This window comes from Oncorhynchus keta, chromosome 25, assembly GCF_023373465.1.
Source record: "Oncorhynchus keta strain PuntledgeMale-10-30-2019 chromosome 25, Oket_V2, whole genome shotgun sequence".
NCBI classification, from domain to species: domain Eukaryota; kingdom Metazoa; phylum Chordata; class Actinopteri; order Salmoniformes; family Salmonidae; genus Oncorhynchus; species Oncorhynchus keta.
In genome coordinates, this window is record NC_068445.1 from 46,642,270 (window position 1) to 46,665,551 (window position 23,282).

Below are 23,282 nucleotides of genomic sequence, written 5' to 3' on the forward strand. Positions count from 1 at the left end.
CCTGTAAATGGAACGACAGACCAGCCTGTTCCCTGTAAATGGAACGACAGAACAGCCTGTTCCCTGTAAATGGAACGACAGACCAGCCTGTTCCCTGTAAATGGAACGACAGAACAGCCTGTTCCCTGTAAATGGAACGACAGACCAGCCTGTTCCCTGTAAATGGAACGACAGAGCAGCCTGTGAAACACAGCCATTATGGATGCTGAAGATATGAGTCATGTCTGCTGTGTGTGGCTATATCTATGTCTATGTGTGTGTGTGTGTGTGGCTATGTCTATGTGTGTGTGTGTGTGTGTGTGTGTGTGTGTGTGTGTGTGTGTGTGTGTGTGTGTGTGTGTGTGTGTGTGTGTGTGTGTGTGTGTGTGTGTGTGTGTGTGTCTATGTGTGTGTGTGTCTATGTCTATGTGTGTGTGTGTGTCTATGTCTATGTGTGTGTGTGTGTGTGTGTGTCTATGTCTATGTGTGTGTGTGTGTGTGTGGCTATGTCTATGTGTGTGTGGCTATGTCTATGTGTGTGTGTGGCTATGTCTATGTGTGTGTGTGGCTATGTCTATGTGTGTGTGTGTGTGTGTGTGTGTGTGTGGCTATGTCTATGTCTATGTGTGTGTGTGTGTGTGTGTGTGTGGCTATGTCTATGTGTGTGTGTGGCTATGTCTATGTCTATGTGTGTGTGTGTGTGTGTGTGTGTGGCTATGTCTATGTGTGTGTGTGTGTGTGTGTGTGTGGCTATGTCTATGTGTGTGTGTGGCTATGTCTATGTCTATGTGTGTGTGTGTGTGTGTGTGTGTGTGTGTGTGTGTGTGTGTGTGTGTGTATGGCTATGTGTGTGGCTATGTCTATGTGTGTGTGTGTGTGTGTGTGTGTGTGTGTGTGTGTGTGTGTGTGTGTGTGTGTGTGTGTGTGTGTGTGTGTGTGTGTGTGTGTGTGTGTGTGTGTGTATGGCTATGTGTGTGTCTGTGTATGGCTATGTGTGTGTGTGTATGGCTATGTGTGTGTCTGTGTATGGCTATGTGTGTGTGTGTATGGCTATGTGTGTGGGGGGGTCCCTCACAAAGCTGGAAAGATATTAAGCAGAGCGGACGGTGAGGAGAACAAAGAAAGAGCTGGCCTCTGTTATTAAGATCAGATAGAGACAGCACACACACACTCGCACACAAGTACTTACACACACGCACAAATGCACTCACACACACGCACACCCAAACACATATTCTCACAAATACACATGGGGTTATGAGCGCACAGAAAATATAATATTTGCAGCAATCATTTACCCCCCTCCAGAGTAAGCAAGCCCCCGAGTAGGTCCGGGTGGACTCCTTTCTTATATAGGAATGCCAAAGAGTAGTAGTATTACTAGTAATATCATGTCTATACTACAGGGCAGACCCAAATCTGTGCTGATGGGAACAGGGGTCGAATGTGACAACTCTGTAGTCTCCTACCTGATGGGAACAGGGGTCAAATGTGACAACTCTGTAGTCTCCTACCTGATGGGAACAGGGGTCAAATGTGACAACTCTGTAGTCTCCTACCTGATGGGAACAGGGGTCAAATGTGACAACTCTGTAGTCTCCTACCTGATGGGAACAGGGGTCAAATGTGACAACTCTGGGATCTCCTACCTGATGGGAACAGGGGTCAAATGTGACAACTCTGTAGTCTCCTACCTGATGGGAACAGGGGTCAAATGTGACAACTCTGTAGTCTCCTACCTGATGGGAACAGGGGTCGAATGTGACAACTCTGGGATCTCCTTTGTTATAATAAAGGCAAAACTAATCCTAAAATCAGCACTCCTACTCAAAATCAAATCCTATTTTATTTGTCACTTGTGCCCCGAACACAACAGGTGTAGGTAGACCTTACTGTGAAACGGTTACTTACAAGCCCTTATTAACCAGCAGTTCAAGAAATAGAGTTTAGAAAATATTTACTAAATTAACTAGTGTAAAAAATGTAACAGGGTTGACCGTAACAGGGTTGACCGTAACAGGGTTGAGTGTAACAGGGTTGAGTGTAACAGGGTTGACCTATTCAGGGTTGACTGTAACAGGGTTGACCGTAACAGGGTTGCGGTAACAGGGTTGACCGTAAAACAGGGTTGACCGTAAAACAGGGTTGACCGTAACAGGGTTGACCGTAAACAGGGTTGACCGTAAACAGGGTTGACCGTAAACAGGGTTGACCGTAAACATGGTTGACCGTAACATGGTTGGCGGTAACAGGGTTGACGGTAACAGGGTTGACCGTAAACAGGGTTGATCGTAAACATGGTTGACCGTAAACATGGTTGACCGTAACAGGGTTGGCGGTAACAGGGTTGGCGGTAACAGGGTTGACCGTAACATGGTTGACCGTAACAGGGTTGACTGTAACAGAGTTGACTGTAAACAGGGTTGACTGTAACAGGGTTGACCCTAAACAAGGTTGACCGTAACAGGGTTGAGTGTAACAGGGTTGATAATAACAGGGTTGACCGTAACAGGGTTGAGTGTAACAGAATTGACCGTAACAGGGTTGACCGTAACAGGGTTGAGTGTAACATGGTTGACCGTAACAGGGTTGACCGTAACAGGGTTGACCGTAACAGGGTTGGCGGTAACAGGGTTGACCGTAACAGGGTTGACTGTAACAGGGTTGACTGTAACAGGGTTGACCCTAAACAAGGTTGACCGTAACAGGGTTGACCGTAAACAGGGTTGACTGTAACAGGGTTGACCGTAACAGGGTTGACTGTAACAGGGTTGACCGTAACAGGGTTGACTGTAACAGGGTTGACCGTAAACAGGGTTGACTGTAACAGGGTTGACCGTAACAGGGTTGACTGTAACAGGGTTGACTGTAACAGGGTTGACCCTAAACAGGGTTGACTGTAACAGGGTTGACCGTAACAGGGTTGCCGTAACAGGGTTGACCGTAAACAGGGTTGACCGTAACAGGGTTGGCGGTAACAGGGTTGACCGTAACAGGGTTGACCGTAACAGGGTTGACCGTAACAGGGTTGACCGTAACAGGGTTGACCGTAACAGGGTTGACCGTAACAGGGTTGACCTAAACAGGGTTGACTGTAACAGGGTTGCGGTAACAGGGTTGACCGTAAACAGGGTTGACCGTAACAGGGTTGACCGTAACAGGGTTGACCTAAACAGGGTTGACCGTAACAGGGTTGACCGTAACAGGGTTGACTGTAACAGGGTTGACCGTAACAGGGTTGCGGTAACAGGGTTGACCGTAAACAGGGTTGACCGTAACAGGGTTGACCGTAACAGGGTTGGCGGTAACAGGGTTGACCGTAACAGGGTTGGCGGTAACAGGGTTGACCGTAACAGGGTTGCGTGGTCCTTCTGTAACTTGACAGGGTTGACCGTAAACAGGGCTTGACTGTAACAGGGTTGACCGTAACACGGTTGACTGTAAACAGGGACCAAACAGGGTTGACTGTAACAGGTTGACCCTAAACATGACTGTAACAGGGTCACACGGTTGCGGTAACAGCGTTGACCGTAAACAGGGTATGATTATTATTATATTATTATTATATTATTATTATTATTATATTATTATTATTATATTATTATATTATTATATTGACGGTAACAGGGTTGACCGTAAACAACAGGGTTGACCGTAACAGGGTTGACCTAAACAGGGTTGACGGTAAACAGGGTTGACCGTAACAGGGTTGGCGGTAACAGGGTTGACCTATTCAGGGTTGACCGTAACAGGGTTGACGGTAACAGGGTTGACCGTAAACAGGGTTGACCGTAACAGGGTTGACTGTAAACAGGGTAACAACAGGGTTGACCTAATCAGGGTTGACTGTAACAGGGTTGACCTATTCAGGGTTGACCGTAAACAGGGTTGACCGTAACAGGGTTGGCGGTAACAGGGTTGACCTAATCAGGGTTGACTGTAACAGGGTTGACGGTAACAGGGTTGACCGTAAACAGGGTTGACCGTAAACAGGGTTGACCGTAAACAGGGTTGACTGTAACAGGGTTGCGGTAACAGGGTTGACGGTAACAGGGTTGACCGTAACAGGGTTGACCGTAAACAGGGTTGACCGTAACAGGGTTGACCGTAACAGGGTTGGCGGTAACAGGGTTGACCTAAACATGGTTGACCGTAACAGGGTTGGCGGTAAACAGGGTTGACCGTAAACAGGGTTGACTGTAACAGGGTTGCGGTAACAGGGTTGAGTGTAACATGGTTGACCGTAACAGGGTTGACCGTAAACAGGGTTGACCGTAACAGGTTGACCTAAACAGGGTTGACCTAAACAGGGTTGACCGTAAACAGGGTTGGCCGTAACAGGGTTGACCGTAACAGGGTTGACTGTAACAGGGTTGACCGTAAACAGGGTTGACCGTAAACAGGGTTGACGATTTCACCATCAATTAGCCATAAATCCCCTCATGAATGGAAGCTTGTTGTGGGGTTGGAAGCTTGTTGTGGGGGAATGGACAGGGTTGTAACAGAGGGGTAATGGAAAACAGGGTTGACCGTAAACAGGGGACCGGAACAGGGTTGTTGTGGGGAATGGAAGCTTGACCATTGGGGAATGGAACAGCTTGTTGTGGGGGAATGGAGTTGTTGTGGGGGAATGGAAGGTTGAGGGGGAATGGAGGGTTGAGGGGAATGGAAGCTTGTTGACCGGGAATGGAAGCTTGTTGTGGGGGAATGGAAGCTTGTTGAGGGGGAATGGAAGCTTGTTGAGGGGGAATGGAAGCTTGTTGTGGGGGAATGGAAGCTTGTTGTGGGGGAATGGAAGCTTGTTGTGGGGGAATGGAAGCTTGTTGTGGGGGAATGGAAGCTTGTTGTGGGGGAATGGAAGCTTGTTGTGGGGGAATGGAAGCTTGTTGAGGGGGAATGGAAGCTTGTTGAGGGGGAATGGAAGCTTGTTGAGGGGGAATGGAAGCTTGTTGTGGGGGAATGGAAGCTTGTTGTGGGGGAATGGAAGCTTGTTGAGGGGGAATGGAAGCTTGTTGAGGGGGAATGGAAGCTTGTTGTGGGGGAATGGAAGCTTGTTGTGGGGGAATGGAAGCTTGTTGTGGGGGAATGGAAGCTTGTTGAGGGGAATGGATGCTTGTTGAGGGGAATGGAAGCTTGTTGAGGGGAATGGAAGCTTATTGTTGAGGGAATGGAAGCTTGTTGTGGGGAATGGAAGCTTGTTGAGGGGGAGTGGAAGCTTGTTGTGGGGAATGGAAGCTTGTTGTGGGGGAATGGAAGCTTGTTGTGGGGAATGGAAGCTTGTTGTGGGGAATGGAAGCTTGTTGTGGGGAATGGAAGCTTGTTGAGGGGAATGGAAGCTTGTTGAGGGGAATGGAAGCTTGTTGTGGGGGAGTGGAAGCTTGTTGTGGGGAGTGGAAGCTTGTTGTGGGGGGAATGGAAGCTTGTTGTGGGGGAATGGAAGCTTGTTGAGGGGAATGGAAGCTTGTTGTGGGGAATGGAAGCTTGTTGAGGGGAATGGAAGCTTGTTGTGGGGAATGGAAGCTTGTTGAGGGGGAATGGAAGCTTGTTGAGGGGGAATGGAAGCTTATTGTTGGGGAATGGAAGCTTGTTGTGGGGAATGGAAGCTTGTTGAGGGGAATGGAAGCTTGTTGTGGGGAATGGAAGCTTGTTGAGGGAATGGAAGCTTGTTGTGGGGAATGGAAGCTTGTTGTGGGGGAATGGAAGCTTGTTGTGGGGAATGGAAGCTTGTTGTGGGGGAATGGAAGCTTGTTGTGGGGGAATGGAAGCTTGTTGTGGGGGAATGGAAGCTTGTTGTGGGGGAATGGAAGCTTGTTGTGGGCAACAGAGAGTGGCAAAAAATAAATAAAAATAAACAAATATAATATGTTCTATTGGAAACAGGGTTGATCCGCTACAAAACCACCAGAACACGACCCAAAACAGTAGAACCAGCTCACCTGCTTTTACACTAGGATTTGACTATTAGATATTCAATGTCTATTTTTGAAAGAAAATATTAACTATATTAAAAGAAGAGTTCAGTTCACGTGACATGGTTGACCTTTAGAATGAGGTACAGAGGTAGATGAATCACTAATCACAGGAAGTACATAATGATCGCAGGAAATGACTTCGTCAAGGCAACACAGCAACTAGAGTTTACAATGATGTTGAAACTCAGGAGACATTTTTTGGGTTAAAGTGAGATGAAATCTTCCTAGAAGTGACTCAGGGTTGACAGAGGGACATGTCAAAAAATGCTGAATTTTGGCACATTAGTGAGTCTTTATTTATTTATTATTATTTATTAAAAATGAATTTATTGTATTATTGTCACGACTTCCTCTTCCTGTTCGGGCGGGCGCTCGGCGGTCTACTAGCTGCCACCGATTCCTTTTCTGTTGGTTTTGTCTAGATTGGTTTCACCGGTTTCTTGTTTGTCGTTAATTCAGGGCTATTTAAGCCTTCAGGGCCCGCCTGCTTTTGTGCGGGCTTGTTTATTGTTCTGTCAGTGGAGGTTCGTGTTTTGTTGCTATACGGTTTGTTTTCGTTCCTGTTTCTGTGGTCCTTTGTGCCTGGGGTTTTCTGGCTTGACCCACATTTTGGAATAAACATTCTCATTTGGAACTTTGCTCTTTGACTCCACCCCCAACACTCCTAGCTGTCTGTGACAGGGGGAGGCATTGCTTTCTACGCTTGACTCCACCCCCACCACTCCTAGCTGTCTGTGACAGGGGGAGGCATTGCTCTCTACGCTTGACTCCACCCCCACCACTCCTAGCTGTCTGTGACAGGGGGAGGCATTGCTTTCTACGCTTGACTCCACCCCCACCACTCCTAGCTGTCTGTGACAGGGGGAGGCATTGCTTTCTACGCTTGACTCCACCCCCACCACTCCTAGCTGTCTGTGACAGGGGGAGGCATTGCTTTCTACGCTTGACTCCACCCCCACCACTCCTAGCTGTCTGTGACAGGGGGAGGCATTGCTCTCTACGCTTGACTCCACCCCCACCACTCCTAGCTATCCTGACAATTATCCATGTAGTCTATGTTAAAGGGCGCTTCATCTAATATAACACGCTTTTCAAATTTTGAAGGGACTCAACGCCCCAATTTACTGATAAACAACCTCTTTAAACACTTCCTGGCCGTATTGTAGTTCATAGCTAACACTTCCTGGCCGTATTGTAGTTCATAGCTAACACTTCCTGGCCGTATTGTAGTTCATAGCTGACCACTAAAACACAGCCATTCTGCCCTTTTCACATTCAGACATGAGCCTGGCCGTATTGTAGTTCATAGCTGACCACTAAAACACAGCCATTCTCCCCTTTTCACATTCAGACATGAGAGTATTAGAAGCAGTGTGCCTAAAGTGGACGTGGTCACAAGACCTTTTTCATGATTTCCTATTGGCCAAGGCTCAGACAGGAGTGTGTCATTTAAAGATACATTAAGCTGGATGAGAGGACTCAGACACCATGTGACTGGTTGAGAGGACTGGTTGAGAGAACTCAGACACCATGTGACTGGTTGAGAGGACTCAGACACCAAGCCATGTGACTGGTTGAGAGGACTCAGACACCAAGCCATGTGACTGGTTGAGAGGACTCAGACACCAAGCCATGTGACTGGTTGAGAGGACTCAGACACCATGTGACTGGTTGAGAGGACTCAGACACCATGTGACTGGTTGAGAGGACTGGTTGAGAGGACTCAGACACCATGTGACTGGTTGAGAGGACTGGTTGAGAGGACTCAGACACCATGTGGCTGGTTGAGAAGACTCAGACACCATGTGACTGGTTGAGAGGACTCAGACACCATGTGACTGGTTGAGAGGACTCAGACACCATGTGACTGGTTGAGAGGACTCAGACACCATGTGACTGGTTGAGAGGACTCAGACACCATGTGACTGGTTGAGAGGACTCAGACACCAAGTGACTGGTTGAGAGGACTCAGACACCATGTGACTGGTTGAGAGGACTCAGACACCATGTGACTGGTTGAGAGGACTCAGACACCAAGCCATGTGACTGGTTGAGAGGACTCAGACACCAAGCCATGTGACTGGTTGAGAGGACTCAGACACCATGTGACTGGTTGAGAGGACTCAGACACCATGTGACTGGTTGAGAGGACTCAGACACCATGTGACTGGTTGAGAGGACTCAGACACCATGTGACTGGTTGAGAGGACTCAGACACCATGTGACTGGTTGAGAGGACTCAGACACCATGTGACTGGTTGAGAGGACTCAGACACCATGTGACTGGTTGAGAGGACTCAGACACCATGTGACTGGTTGAGAGGACTCAGACACCATGTGACTGGTTGAGAGGACTCAGACACCATGTGACTGGTTGAGAGGACTCAGACACCATGTGACTGGTTGAGAGGACTCAGACACCAAGTGACTGGTTGAGAGGACTCAGACACCAAGTGACTGGTTGAGAGGACTCAGACACCATGTGGCTGGTTGAGAGGACTCAGACACCATGTGACTGGTTGAGAGGACTCAGACACCATGTGACTGGTTGAGAGGACTCAGACACCAAGCCATGTGACTGGTTGAGAGGACTGGTTGAGAGGACTCAGACACCATGTGACTGGTTGAGAGGACTGGTTGAGAGGACTCAGACACCGTGTGGCTGGTTGAGAAGACTCAGACACCATGTGACTGGTTGAGAGGACTCAGACACCATGTGACTGGTTGAGAGGACTCAGACACCAAGCCATGTGACTGGTTGAGAGGACTCAGACACCATGTGACTGGTTGAGAGGACTCAGACACCATGTGACTGGTTGAGAGGACTCAGACACCAAGCCATGTGACTGGTTGAGAGGACTCAGACACCATGTGAAAGGTTGAGAGGACTCAGACACCATGTGACTGGTTGAGAGGACTCAGACACCATGTGGCTTGTTGAGAGGACTCAGACACCATGTGGCTGGTTGAGAGGACTCAGACACCATGTGGCTGGTTGAGAGGACTCAGACACCATGTGACTGGTTGAGAGGACTCAGACACCATGTGACTGGTTGAGAGGACTCAGACACAATGTGACTGGTTGAGAGGACTCAGACACCATGTGACTGGTTGAGAGGACTCAGACACCATGTGACTGGTTGAGAGGACTCAGACACCATGTGACTGGTTGAGAGGACTCAGACACCAAGCCATGTGACTGGTTGAGAGGACTCAGACACCATGTGAAAGGTTGAGAGGACTCAGACACCATGTGACTGGTTGAGAGGACTCAGACACCATGTGGCTTGTTGAGAGGACTCAGACACCATGTGGCTGGTTGAGAGGACTCAGACACCATGTGGCTGGTTGAGAGGACTCAGACACCATGTGACTGGTTGAGAGGACTCAGACACCATGTGACTGGTTGAGAGGACTCAGACACCATGTGACTGGTTGAGAGGACTCAGACACCATGTGACTGGTTGAGAGGACTCAGACACCATGTGACTGGTTGAGAGGACTCAGACACCATGTGACTGGTTGAGAGGACTCAGACACCATGTTGCTGGTTGAGAGGACTCAGACACCATGTGACTGGTTGAGAGGACTCAGACACCATGTGACTGGTTGAGAGGACTCAGACACCATGTGACTCGTTGAGAGGACTCAGACACCATGTGGCTGGTTGAGAGGACTCAGACACCATGTGACTGGTTGAGAGGACTCAGACACCATGTGACTGGTTGAGAGGACTCAGACACCATGTTGCTGGTTGACAGGACTCAGACGCCATGTGGCTGGTTGAGAGGACTCAGACGCCATGTGACTGGTTGAGAGGACTCAGACACCATGTGACTGGTTGAGAGGACTCAGACACCATGTGACTCGTTGAGAGGACTCAGACACCATGTGGCTGGTTGAGAGGACTCAGACACCATGTGGCTGGTTGAGAGGACTCAGACACCATGTGGCTGGTTGAGAGGACTCAGACACCATGTGACTGGTTGAGAGGACTCAGACACCATGTGGCTGGTTGAGAGGACTCAGACACCATCACTCTACATACCTATAAGAATACACACACATATCTCTCAAATTGCAAAAGTGGTGGCTTATCTCCAGGTATGCACCTGTGTGGGCATACAGTATCAAATGTGTACTGTGTGTGTGTGTGTGTGTGTGTGTGTGTGTGTGTGTGTGTGTGCGCGCGTGTGTGTATATCTTACCTCTGTGTGGCGCCTCCCTCCTCTACGTGCGCTATGATGATGCCGTGCGGGGAGCGCTTGGACCCTCGTCCTCCCGTAATCTGGATGCCCAGACCCTCCTGACCTTTCACCAGGTGCATCTTCCAGATACGACTCCCCTCTCTGGGCTGGAGGTCACAGACAAGACACAGGGTTAGGGTCATGGTTGATACGACTTCCCTCTCTAAGCTGGAGGACACAGGGTTAGGGTCATGGTTGATATGACTTCCCTCTCTAAGCTGGAGGACACAGGGTTAGGGTCATGGTTGATATGACTTCCCTCTCTAAGCTGGAGGACACAGAGTTAGGGTCATGGTTGATACAACCTCCCTCTCTAGGCTGGAGGACACAGACAAGACACAGGGTTAGGGTCATGGTTGATACAACCTCCCTCTCTAGGCTGGAGGACACAGAGTTAGGGTCATGGTTGATATGTCTTCCCTCTCTAGGCTGGAGGACACAGGGTTAGGGTCATGGTTGATACAACCTCCCTCTCTAGGCTGGAGGACACAGAGTTAGGGTCATGGTTGATATGACTTCCCTCTCTAGGCTGGAGGACACAGGGTTAGGGTCATGGTTGATATGACTCCCCTCTCTAGGCTGGAGGACACAGAGTTAGGGTCATGGTTGATATGACTCCCCTCTCTAGGCTGGAGGACACAGAGTTAGGGTCATGGTTGATACAACCTCCCTCTCTGGGCTGGAGGACACAGAGTTAGGGTCATGGTTGATATGACTTCCTTATCTGGGCTGGAGGACACAGAGTTAGGGTCATGGTTGCAGTGTTGAAGGCAGTGACACTCACACTAATACTGTATATCACAAGAACAAGATCCATATGTAATAGATAGGGGTTTAGACAAGGGGTTTAGACAGGGGGTTGAGACAGGGGTTTAGACAAGGGATTTAGACAGGGGTTTAGACAAGGGGTTTAGACAAGGGGTTTAGACAGGGGTTGAGACAAGGGGTTGAGACAAGGGGTTTAGACAAGGGGTTTAGACAGTAATTAGTGGTGCACCAGTAGTTCTACACCTCAATGCTGCAGGTGCTGCTGGAGACTTTGGGAGTGTTTGATCCATGACAGATTAAGGAGTTTTTCAGACATTCAGATCTATTATTACTGAATATATACATGTACCCAAACTATTTCAGTCTATATTGATGTTGCAAGACTATGCAGGAGACACAGTTCCAAAAAACCAACTGTCCTCTGAAATAATGAGATGTTATCTAACCATCTATAAAAAAATATTGTTCTGACAATTTATGTTTTTCAAATGTAAAAAAAACTATTTTAAAAACCCTTATAGTTCAACAAATTCATTGTTTTTGACAGTTAAACTCAAATCACCCATTAGAAAACAGTCCATTGAGGTGTTTAATTAAAGTCAAGACTATTCCAACTGTCGGGCGTTAGGAAGACGCTAGAAAGAGAAGGTTGTGTGTTCCATCCTCATGAGAGGTGTGGAGTTTGATCAACACTGACTCCTCTCTCCTCCTCCATCCTCTTCTCTCCTCCTCTTCTTATACTTCCCCTCCAACTTCTCTCTCATCCTCCTCTTTCCTCCCTCCTCCTTTCTCTCCTCCTCATCCTGCTGAGAGGTGTGAAGTTTGATCAACACTGCCTCCTCTCTCCTCCATCCTCTTCTCTCCTCCTCTTCTTATACTTCCCCTCCAACTTCTCTCTCATCCTCCTCTTTCCTCCCTCCTCCTTTCTCTCCTCCTCATCCTGCTGAGAGGTGTGGAGTTTGATCAACAATGCCTCCTCTTCTCCCCTCCTCTTCTTCTTCTTACCCTCCTACTCCTCTCCCCTCTCTCTCCTCCTCATCCTCCTCCTCCACTTATTCTTCCCCTCATCCTCCTCTCTCCTCCTCTTCCTCCTCCATCCTCCTCTGTAGATATTCTATAAATATAATCTGAGTGATCCTTAGAGGCACCTGTCTTTGACAACTTGTGTACACACACACACACACACACACACACACACACGATGTAGCTGCCCCAGAAAAGACAATTGCCAACCCTCTAAGGGGATTGAAGTGATTAAAATTTAAAGCACTACCATATGTTCAGTCTGAAACACAGGCCTGATGTCTGTGTGCTAGCTACTCTACCTGGGCTGGATTCCATTATAATAACGACAGGCCTGATGCCTGTGTGCTAGCTACTCTACCTGGGCTGGATTCCATTACAATAACGACAGGCCTGATGCCTGTGTGCTAGCTACTCTACCTGGGCTGGATTCCATTATAATAACGACAGGCCTGATGCCTGTGTGCTAGCTCCTCTACCTGGGCTGGATTCCATTATAATAACGACAGGCCTGATGCCTGTGTGCTAGCTCCTCTACCTGGGCTGGATTCCATTATAATAACGACAGGCCTGATGTCTGTGTGCTAGCTCCTCTACCTGGGCTGGATTCCATTATAATAACGACAGGCCTGATGTCTGTGTGCTAGCTACTCTACCTGGGCTGGATTCCATTACAATAAGGATCTCCCTAGTTCCTGGTTTAGAAGTCATAGGGTAAATCATCACATAGGAATGGAGAGAGGGAGATAGAAAGAGAGACAGAGCGAGAGTGAGAGGTAATTTGTACTTTGATTACCTCATTACGGTAATAGCAATACCAGCCTTGTTGACACTGATAGTTGTGACACACACAAGCCCCACGCTATTATCACCAGTAGTTTAATGATATATTATCACCAGTAGTTTATATAATGATATATTATCACCAGTAGTTTATATAATGATATATTATCACCAGTAGTTTATATAATGATATATTATCACCAGTAGTTTAATGATATATTATCACCAGTAGTTTATTGATATATTATCGCCAGTAGTTTAATGATATATTATCACCAGTAGTTTATATAATGATATATTATCACCAGTAGTTTAATGATATATTATCACCAGTAGTTTATATAATGATATATTATCACCAGTAGTTTATATAATGATATATCATCACCAGTAGTTTATATAATGATATATTATCACCAGTAGTTTATTGATATATTATCACCAGTAGTTTATATAATGATATATTATCACCAGTAGTTTATATAATGATATATTATCACCAGTAGTTTATTGATATATTATCACCAGTAGTTTATTGATATATTATCACCAGTAGTTTAATGATATATTATCACCAGTAGTTTATATAATGATATATTATCACCAGTAGTTTAATGATATATTATCACCAGTAGTTTATATAATGATGTATTATCACCAGTAGTTTAATGATATATTATCACCAGTAGTTTATATAATGATATATTATCACCAGTAGTTTAATGATATATTATCACCAGTAGTTTAATGATATATTATCACCAGTAGTTTATTGATATATTATCACCAGTAGTTTATATAATGATATATTATCACCAGTAGTTTAATGATATATTATCACCAGTAGTTTATATAATGATATATTATCACCAGTAGTTTAATGATATATTATCACCAGTAGTTTAATGATATATTATCACCAGTAGTTTAATGATATATTATCACCAGTAGTTTAATGATATATTATCACCAGTAGTTTAATGATATATTATCACCAGTAGTTTAATGATATATTATCACCAGTAGTTTATATAATGATATATTATCACCAGTAGTTTATATAATGATATATTATCACCAGTAGTTTATATAATGATATATTATCACCAGTAGTTTAATGATATATTATCACCAGTAGTTTAATGATATATTATCACCAGTAGTTTATATAATGATATATTATCACCAGTAGTTTATATAATGATATATTATCACCAGTAGTTTATATAATGATATATTATCACCAGTAGTTTATATAATGATATATTATCACCAGTAGTTTATATAATGATATATTATCACCAGTAGTTTATATAATGATATATTATCACCAGTAGTTTATATAATGATATATTATCACCAGTAGTTTATATAATGATATATTATCACCAGTAGTTTATATAATGATATATTATCACCAGTAGTTTAATGATATATTATCACCAGTAGTTTATATAATGATATATCATCACCAGTAGTTTATATAATGATATATTATCACCAGTAGTTTAATGATATATTATCACCAGTAGTTTAATGATATATTATCACCAGTAGTTTATATAATGATTTATTATCACCAGTAGTTTATATGTCACACTTTGATGAGTTTCATGTCCTTGTGATTGTCTCCACCTGTCCTTGTGATTGTCTCCACCTGTCCTTGTGATTGTCTCGCTTATTTTCTCCAACCTGTCTATAGGTTTTGTTGCTTAACAACCAACCTGTCTGTAGGTTTTGTTGCTAAACAACCAACCCGTCTGTAGGTTTTGTTGCTAAACAACCGACCTGTGTATAAGTTTTGTGAAGAGAAGAGACCCTGAGAGTGATGAGACACACACCCTGGGAGCATTGGGGTATTACTAAGCAACTGTCCAGTCCTGTCCTGTCCTGTCGAAGGTGTTGTGTTGTGAATGATGACAGGTAGGTAGGCGGTCGCCTGAGGACAGTGAGCCTGTCAAGGAGAGACTTGTCTGGGCTAGTTCTCTCCCAACACCCTCTACTAACCCTAACCCAACAGTTAGCCCTCTCCTCTCCAAATGCTAACCCAGCAGTTTAGTCCTCTCTTCTCCCTACGTTAAGCACACAGTTAGTCCTCTCCTCTCCCTACGCTAACCCAACAGTTAGTCCTCTCTTCTCCCTACGTTAACCACACAGTTAGTCCTCTCTTCTCCCTACGTTAACCACACAGTTAGTCCTCTCTTCTCCCTACGCTAACCACACAGTTAGTCCTCTCCTCTCCCTACGCTAACCACACAGTTAGTCCTCTCCTCTCCCTACGCTAACCACACAGTTAGTCCTCTCTTCTCCCTACGCTAACCACACAGTTAGTCCTCTCCTCTCCCTATGCTAACCACACAGTTAGTCCTCTCTTCTCCCTACGCTAACCACACAGTTAGTCCTCTCCTCTCCCTACGCTAACCCAACAGTTAGTCCTCTCCTCTCCTTACGCTAACCACACAGTTAGTCCTCTCCTCTCCCTACGCTAACCCAACAGTTAGTCCTCTCTCCTCCCTACGCTAACCACACAGTTAGTCCTCTCCTCTCCTTACGCTAACCACACAGTTAGTCCTCTCCTCTCCCTACGCTAACCCAGCAGTTAGTCATCTTCTCTCCCTATGCTAACCCAGCAGTTAGTCCTCTCCTCTCCCAACGCTAACCCAGCGGTTAGTCCTCTCCCAACTCTAACCCAGCAGTTAGTCCTCTCTTCTCCCTATGCTATAACCCAGCAGTTAGTCCTCTTCTCTCCCTATGCTAACCCAGCAGTTAGTCCTCTCCTCTCCCAACTCTAACCCAACAGTTAGTCCTCTCCTCTCCCAACGCAAACCCAGCGGTTAGTCATCTCCCAACACTAACCCAGCAGTTAGTCCTCTCCTGTCCCTACGCTAACCCAACAGTTAGTCCTCTCCTCTCCCAACTCTAACCCAGCAGTTAGTCCTCTCCTCTCCCAACTCTAACCCAACAGTTAGTCCTCTCCTCTCCCAACTCTAACCCAGCAGGTAGTCCTGTCCCTACGCTAACCCAACAGTTAGTCCTCTCCTCTCCCAACGCTAACCCAGCAGTTAGTCCTCTCCTCTCCTAACTCTAACCCAGCAGTTAGTCCTCTCCTCTCCCTACGCTAACTAACTCTAACCCAGCAGTTAGTCCTCTCCTCTCCCTACGCTAACCCAGCAGTTAGTCCTCTCCTCTCCCAACTCTAACCCAGCAGGTTAGTCCTCTCCTCTCCCTACGCTAACCCAGCAGTTAGTCCTCTCCTCTCCCTACGCTAACCCAACAGTTAGTCCTCTCCTGTCCCAATGCTTACCCAGCAGTTAGTCCTCTCCTCTCCCTACGCTAACCCAACAGTTAGTCCTCTCCTCTCCCAACTCTAACCCAGCAGTTAGTCCTCTCCTCTCCCTACGCTAACCCAGCAGTTAGTCCTCTCCTCTCCCAACTCTAACCCAACAGTTAGTCCTCTCCTCTCCCAACTCTAACCCAACAGTTAGTCCTCTCCTGTCCCAATGCTAACCCAGCAGTTAGTCCTCTCCTCTCCCTACGCTAACCCAGCAGTTAGTCCTCTCCTCTCCCAACGCTAAACCCAGCAGTTAGTCCTCTCCTCTCCCAACTCTAACCCAGCAGTTAGTCCTCTCCCAACGCTAACCCAGCAGTTTGTCCTCTCCCTACGCTAACCCAACAGTTAGTCCTCTCCTCTCCCAACTCTAACCCAGCAGTTAGTCCTCTCCTCTCCCAACTCTAACCCAGCAGTTAGTCCTCTCCTCTCCCAACTCTAACCCAGCAGTTAGTCCTCTCCTGTCCCTACGCTAACCCAACAGTTTGTCCTCTCCTCTCCCAACTCTAACCCAGCAGTTAGTCCTCTCCTCTCCCAACTCTAACCCAACAGTTAGTCCTCTCCTCTCCCAACTCTAACCCAACAGTTAGTCTCTCCTGTCCCAATGCTAACCCAGCAGTTAGTCCTCTCCTCTCCCAACGCTAACCCAGCAGTTAGTCCTCTCCTGTCCCTACGCTAACCCAACAGTTAGTCCTCTCCTGTCCCAACTCTAACCCAACAGTTAGTCCTCTCCTGTCCCAATGCTAACCCAGCAGTTAGTCCTCTCCTCTCCCAACGCTAACCCAGCAGTTAGTCCTCCCCTCTCCCAACTCTAACACAGCAGGTAGTCCTCTCCTCTCCCAACTCTAACCCAGCAGGTAGTCCTGTCCCTACGCTAACCCAACAGTTAGTCCTCTCCTCTCCCAACGCTAACCCAGCAGTTAGTCCTCTCCTCTCCCAACTCTAACCCAGCAGTTAGTCCTCTCCTCTCCCTACGCTAACCCAGCAGTTAGTCCTCTCCTCTCCCAACGCTAACCCAACAGTTAGTCCTCTCCTGTCTCAATGCTAACCCAGCAGGTTAGTCATCTCCTCTCCCTACGCTAACCCAGCAGTTAGTCCTCTCCTCTCCCTACGCTAACCCAGCAGTTAGTCCTCTCCTCTCCCAACGCTAACCCAACAGTTATAGTCCTCTCCTGTCCCAATGCTTACCCAGCAGTTAGTCCTCTCCTCTCCCAACGCTAACCCAACAGTTAGTCCTCTCCTGTCCCAATGCTAACCCAGCAGTTAGTCCTCTCCTCTCCCTACGCTAACCCAGCAGTTAGTCCTCTCCCAACGCTAAACCCAGCAGTTAGTCCTCTCCTCTCCCAACTCTAACCCAGCAGTTAGTCCTCTCCCAACGCTAACCCAGCAGTTAGTCCTCTCCTCTCCTACGCTCCTCTCCCTACGCTAACCCAACAGTTAGTCATCTCTCCTCCCTACGCTAACCACACAGTTAGTCCTCTCCTCTCCCTACGCTAACCCAACAGTTAGTCCTCTCCTCTCCCTACGCTAACCACACAGTTAGTCCTCTCCTCTCCCTATGCTATAACCCAGCAGTTAGTCCTCTCTTCTCCCTATGCTAACCCAGCAGTTAGTCCTCTCCTCTCCCAACGCTAACCCAGGGGTTAGTCCTCTTCTCTCCCAACGCTAACCCAGCGGTTAGTCCTCTCTTCTCCCTATGCTATAACCCAACAGTTAGTCCTCTTCTCTCCCTATGCTATAACCCAGCAGTTAGTCCTCTCCTCGCCCTACGCTAACCCAGCAGTTAGTCCTCTCCTCTCCCTACGCTAACCCAACAGTTAGTCCTCTCCTGTCCCAACTCTAACCCAACAGTTAGTCCTCTCCTGTCCCAATGCTAACCCAGCAGTTAGTCCTCTCCTCTCCCTACGCTAACCCAGCAGTTAGTCCTCTCCTCTCCCTACGCTAACCCAGCAGTTAGTCCTCTCCTCTCCCTACGCTAACCCAACAGTTAGTCCTCTCTTCTCCCTACGCTAACCACACAGTTAGTCCTCTCCTCTCCCTACGCTAACCACACAGTTAGTCCTCTCCTCTCCCTACGCTAACCCAACAGTTAGTCCTCTCTCCTCCCTACGCTAACCACACAGTTAGTCCTCTCCTCTCCCTACGCTAACCCAACAGTTAGTCCTCTCTCCTCCCTACGCTAACCACACAGTTAGTCCTCTCCTCTCCCTACGCTAACCCAACAGTTAGTCCTCTCCTCTCTCTACGCTAACCACACAGTTAGTCCTCTCCTCTCCCTATGCTATAACCCAGCAGTTAGTCCTCTCTTCTCCCTATGCTATAACCCAGCAGTTAGTCATCTTCTCTCCCTATGCTAACCCAGCAGTTAGTCCTCTCCCAACGCTAACCCAGCGGTTAGTCCTCTTCTCTCCCAACGCTAACCCAGCGGTTAGTCCTCTCCTCTCCCAACGCTAACCCAGTCACCTTCTCTCCCTATGCTAACCCAGCAGTTAGTCCTCTCTTCTCCCTATGCTATAACCCAGCAGTTAGTCATCTTCTCTCCCTATGCTAACCCAGCAGTTAGTCCTCTCCTCTCCCAACGCTAACCTAGCGGTTAGTCGTCTCCCAACTCTAACCCAGCAGTTAGTCCTCTCTTCTCCCTATGCTATAACCCAGCAGTTAGTCCTCTTCCAACGCAAAACCAGCGGTTAGTCATCTCCAAACTCTAACCCAGCAGTTAGTCCTCTCCCCAACGCTAACCCAGCAGTTTGTCCTCTCCCTACGCTAACCCAGCAGTTAGTCCTCTCCTGTCCCTACGCTAACCCAACAGTTAGTCCTCTCCTCTCCCAACTCTAACCCAGCAGTTAGTCCTCTCCTCTCCCAACTCTAACGCAGCAGTTAGTCCTCTCCTCTCCCAACTCTAACCCAGCAGTTAGTCCTCTCCTGTCCCTACGCTAACCCAACAGTTAGTCCTCTCCTCTCCCAACTCTAACCCAGCAGTTAGTCCTCTCTTCTCCCTATGCTATAACCCAGCAGTTAGTCCTCTTCCAACGCAAAACCAGCGGTTAGTCATCTCCAAACACTAACCCAGCAGTTAGTCCTCTCCTCTCCCAACTCTAACCCAGCAGTTAGTCCTCTCCTCTCCCAACTCTAACCCAACAGTTAGTCCTCTCCTCTCCCTACGCTAACCCAGCGGTTAGTCCTATCCTCTCCCAACGCTAAACCCAGCAGTTAGTCCTCTCCCAACTCTAACCCAGCAGTTAGTCCTCTCCCAACGCTAACCCAGCAGTTTGTCCTCTCCCTACGCTAACCCAGCAGTTAGTCCTCTCCTGTCCCTACGCTAACCCAACAGTTAGTCCTCTCCTCTCCCAACTCTAACCCAGCAGTTAGTCCTCTCCTCTCCCAACTCTAACGCAGCAGTTAGTCCTCTCCTCTCCCAACTCTAACCCAGCAGTTAGTCCTCTCCTGTCCCTACGCTAACCCAACAGTTAGTCCTCTCCTCTCCCAACTCTAACCCAGCAGTTAGTCCTCTCCTCTCCCAACTCTAACCCAACAGTTAGTCCTCTCCTCTCCCAACTCTAACCCAACAATTAGTCCTCTCCTGTCCCAATGCTAACCCAGCAGTTAGTCCTCTCCTCTCCCAACGCTAACCCAGCAGTTAGTCCTCTCCTGTCCCTACACTAACCCAACAGTTAGTCCTCTCCTCTCCCAACTCTAACCCAACAGTTAGTCCTCTCCTCTCCCAACGCTAACCCAGCAGTTAGTCCTCTCCTGTCCCTACGCTAACCCAACAGTTAGTCCTCTCCTCTCCCAACTCTAACCCAACAGTTAGTCCTCTCCTCTCCCAACTCTAACCCAGCAGTTAGTCCTCTCCTCTCCCAACTCTAACACAGCAGGTAGTCCTCTCCTCTCCCAACTCTAACCCAGCAGGTAGTCATGTCCCTACGCTAACCCAACAGTTAGTCCTCTCCTGTCCCAATGCTAACCCAGCAGTTAGTCCTCTCCTCTCCCTACGCTAACCCAACAGTTAGTCCTCTCCTGTCCCAACTCTAACCCAACAGTTAGTCCACTCCTGTCCCAATGCTAACCCAGCAGTTAGTCCTCTCCTCTCCCTACGCTAACCCAGCAGTTAGTCCTCTCCTCTCCCTACGCTAACCCAGCAGTTAGTCCTCTCCTCTCCCTACGCTAACCCAACAGTTAGTCCTCTCTCCTGTCCCAATGCTAACCCAACAGTTAGTCCTCTCCTCTCCCTACGCTAACCACACAGTTAGTCCTTTCCTCTACCAAACCTTTAATTCAAACAACATCATAACAGCTAGCCCTCTCCTAGTACTGAATGGTGTTAACTTAACATCGGAAGAGTCTGACACCAAAACAACAGACGTAAGTCCTGAAGGATGTTTACCTAAGGATTGGTACAGACCACTTGACTTAGTTGGACCCGGGCTTCGCATCGCAACACAGGCTTCCGACATGTCCGACATGTCACAGTCAGTCAGTCATATCCCTGTGTGTCTCCCAGTGAGATCCCACGCTGTCTTGCTGTTTGCTCAGACAGTTCTTATACAACACTAATTACCACTGTAGGTAGTCTGTTTTCCCAGCTAATGTTACCCCTAACAGGGAAGAGATGAGCTAATGTTACCCCTAACAGGGAAGAGATTAGCTAATGTTACCCCTAACAGGGAAGAGATTAGATAATGTTACCCCTAACAGGGAAGAGATTAGATAATGTTACCCCTAACAGGGAAGAGATGAGATAATGTTACCCCTAACAGGGAAGAGATTAGATAATGTTACCCCTAACAGGGAAGAGATTAGATAATGTTACCCCTAACAGGGAAGAGATTAGCTATTGTTACCCCTAACAGGGAAGAGATTAGCTATTGTTACCCCTAACAGGGAAGAGATTAGCTAATGTTACCCCTAACAGGGAAGAGAATAGCTAATGATACCCCTAACAGGGAAGAGATCTGCTAATGTTACCCCTAACAGGGAAGAGATTAGTGATACCCCTAACAGGGAAGAGATTAGCTAATGTTACCCCTAACAGGGAAGAGATTAGATAATGTTACCCCTAACAGGGAAGAGATTAGATAATGTTACCCCTAACAGGGAAGAGATGAGCTAATGTTACCCCTAACAGGGAAGAGATGAGCTAATGTTACCCTGACAGGGAAGAGATGAGCTAATGTTACCCCTAACAGGGAAGAGATGAGCTAATGTTACCCCTGACAGGGAAGAGATGAGCTAATGTTACCCCTGACAGGGAAGAGATGAGCTAATGTTACCCCTGACAGGGAAGAGATTAGCTAATGTTACCCCTAACAGGAAGAGATTAGCTAATGTTACCCCTAACAGGGAAGAGATTAGCTAATGTTACCCCTAACAGGGAAGAGATAATGTTACCCCTAACAGGGAAGAGATTAGATAATGTTACCCCTAACAGGGAAGAGATGAGCTAATGTTACCCCTAACAGGGAAGAGATGAGCTAATGTTACCCCTGACAGGGAAGAGATGAGCTAATGTTACCCTAACAGGGAAGAGATGAGCTAATGTTACCCCTGACAGGGAAGAGATGAGCTAATGTTACCCCTGACAGGAAGAGATGAGCTAATGTTACCCCTGACAGGGAAGAGATGAGCTAATGATACCCCTAACAGGGAAGAGATTAGCTAATGATACCCCTAACAGGGAAGAGATGAGCTAATGTTACCCCTAACAGGGAAGAGATTAGATAATGTTACCCCTAACAGGGAAGAGATGAGCTAATGTTATCCTTAAAAAGGAAGAGATGAGCTAATGTTACCCCTAACAGGGAAGAGATTAGCTAATGTTACCCCTGACAGGAAGAAATTAGCTAATGTTACCCCTAACTGGGAAGAGATTAGCTAATGTTACCCCTAACAGGGAAGAGATTAGCTAATGTTACCCCTAACAGGGAAGAGATTAGCTATTGTTACCCCTAACAGGGAAGAGATTAGCTAATGTTACCCCTAACAGGGAAGAGATTAGCTATTGTTACCCCTAACAGGGAAGAGATGAGCTAATGTTACCCCTAACAGGGAAGAGATTAGCTAATGTTACCCCTAACAGGAAGAGATCTGCTAATGATACCCCTAACAGGGAAGAGATCTGCTATTGTTACCCCTAACAGGGAAGAGATTAGCTAATGTTACCCCTAACAGGGAAGAGATTAGCTAATGTTACCCCTAACAGGGAAGAGATTAGCTATTGTTACCCCTAACAGGAAGAGATTAGCTAATGTTACCCCTAACAGGAAGACTACACTCAACGGAACTACTTGATTAGTGTAGTGTCAACAACGCAGCCACTGCCAGCTAGCCTACAAAGTCAACAACGCAGCCACTGCCAGCTAGCCTACTTCAGCAGTACTGTATCATTTTAATCATTTTAGTCAATAAGATTCTTGCTACGTAAGCTTAACTTTCTGAACATTCGAGACGTGTAGTCCACTTGTCATTCCAATCTCCTTGCATTAGCGTAGCCTCTTCTGTAGCCTGTCAACTATGTGTCTGTCTATCCCTGTTCTCTCCTCTCTGCACAGACCATACAAACGCTCCACACCGCGTGGCCGCGGCAACCCTAATCTGGTGGTCCCAGCGCGTACGACCCACGTGGAGTTCCAGGTCTCCGGTAGCCTCTGGAACTGCCGATCTGCGGCCAACAAGGCAGAGTTCATCTCAGCCTATGCCTCCCTCCAGTCCCTCGACTTCTTGGCACTGACGGAAACATGGATCACCACAGATAACAATGCTACTCCTACTGCTCTCTCTTCGTCCGCCCACGTGTTCTCATACACCCCGAGAGCTTCTGGTCAGCGGGTGGTGGCACCGGGATCCTCATCTCTCCCAAGTGGTCATTCTCTCTTTCTCCCTTACCCATCTGTCTATCGCCTCCTTTGAATTGCATGCTGTCACAGTTACCAGCCCTTTCAAGCTTAACATCCTTATCATTTATCGCCCTCCAGGTCCCCTCGGAGAGTTCATCAATGAGCTTGATGCCTTGATAAGCTCCTTTCCTGAGGACGGCTCACCTCTCACAGTTCTGGGCTACTTTAACCTCCCCACGTCTACCTTTGACTCATTCCTCTCTGCCTCCTTCTTTCCACTCCTCTCCTCGTTTGACCTCACCCTCTCACCTTCCCCCCTACTCACAAGGCAGGCAATACGCTCGACCTC

At 47.3% G+C, this 23,282-nt stretch overlaps 1 protein-coding gene across 1 annotated transcript in view; it reads right to left on the reverse strand.

Annotated features, from left to right (window-relative positions):
- Positions 1-23,282, reverse strand: part of LOC118375790 (PDZ domain-containing protein 2-like) — a 232,384-nt gene that overhangs the window by 119,645 nt on the left and 89,457 nt on the right. The window contains 1 exon segment of the mRNA XM_052479737.1: positions 10,160-10,305. Coding sequence (XP_052335697.1) covers positions 10,160-10,305 — 146 coding nt within the window.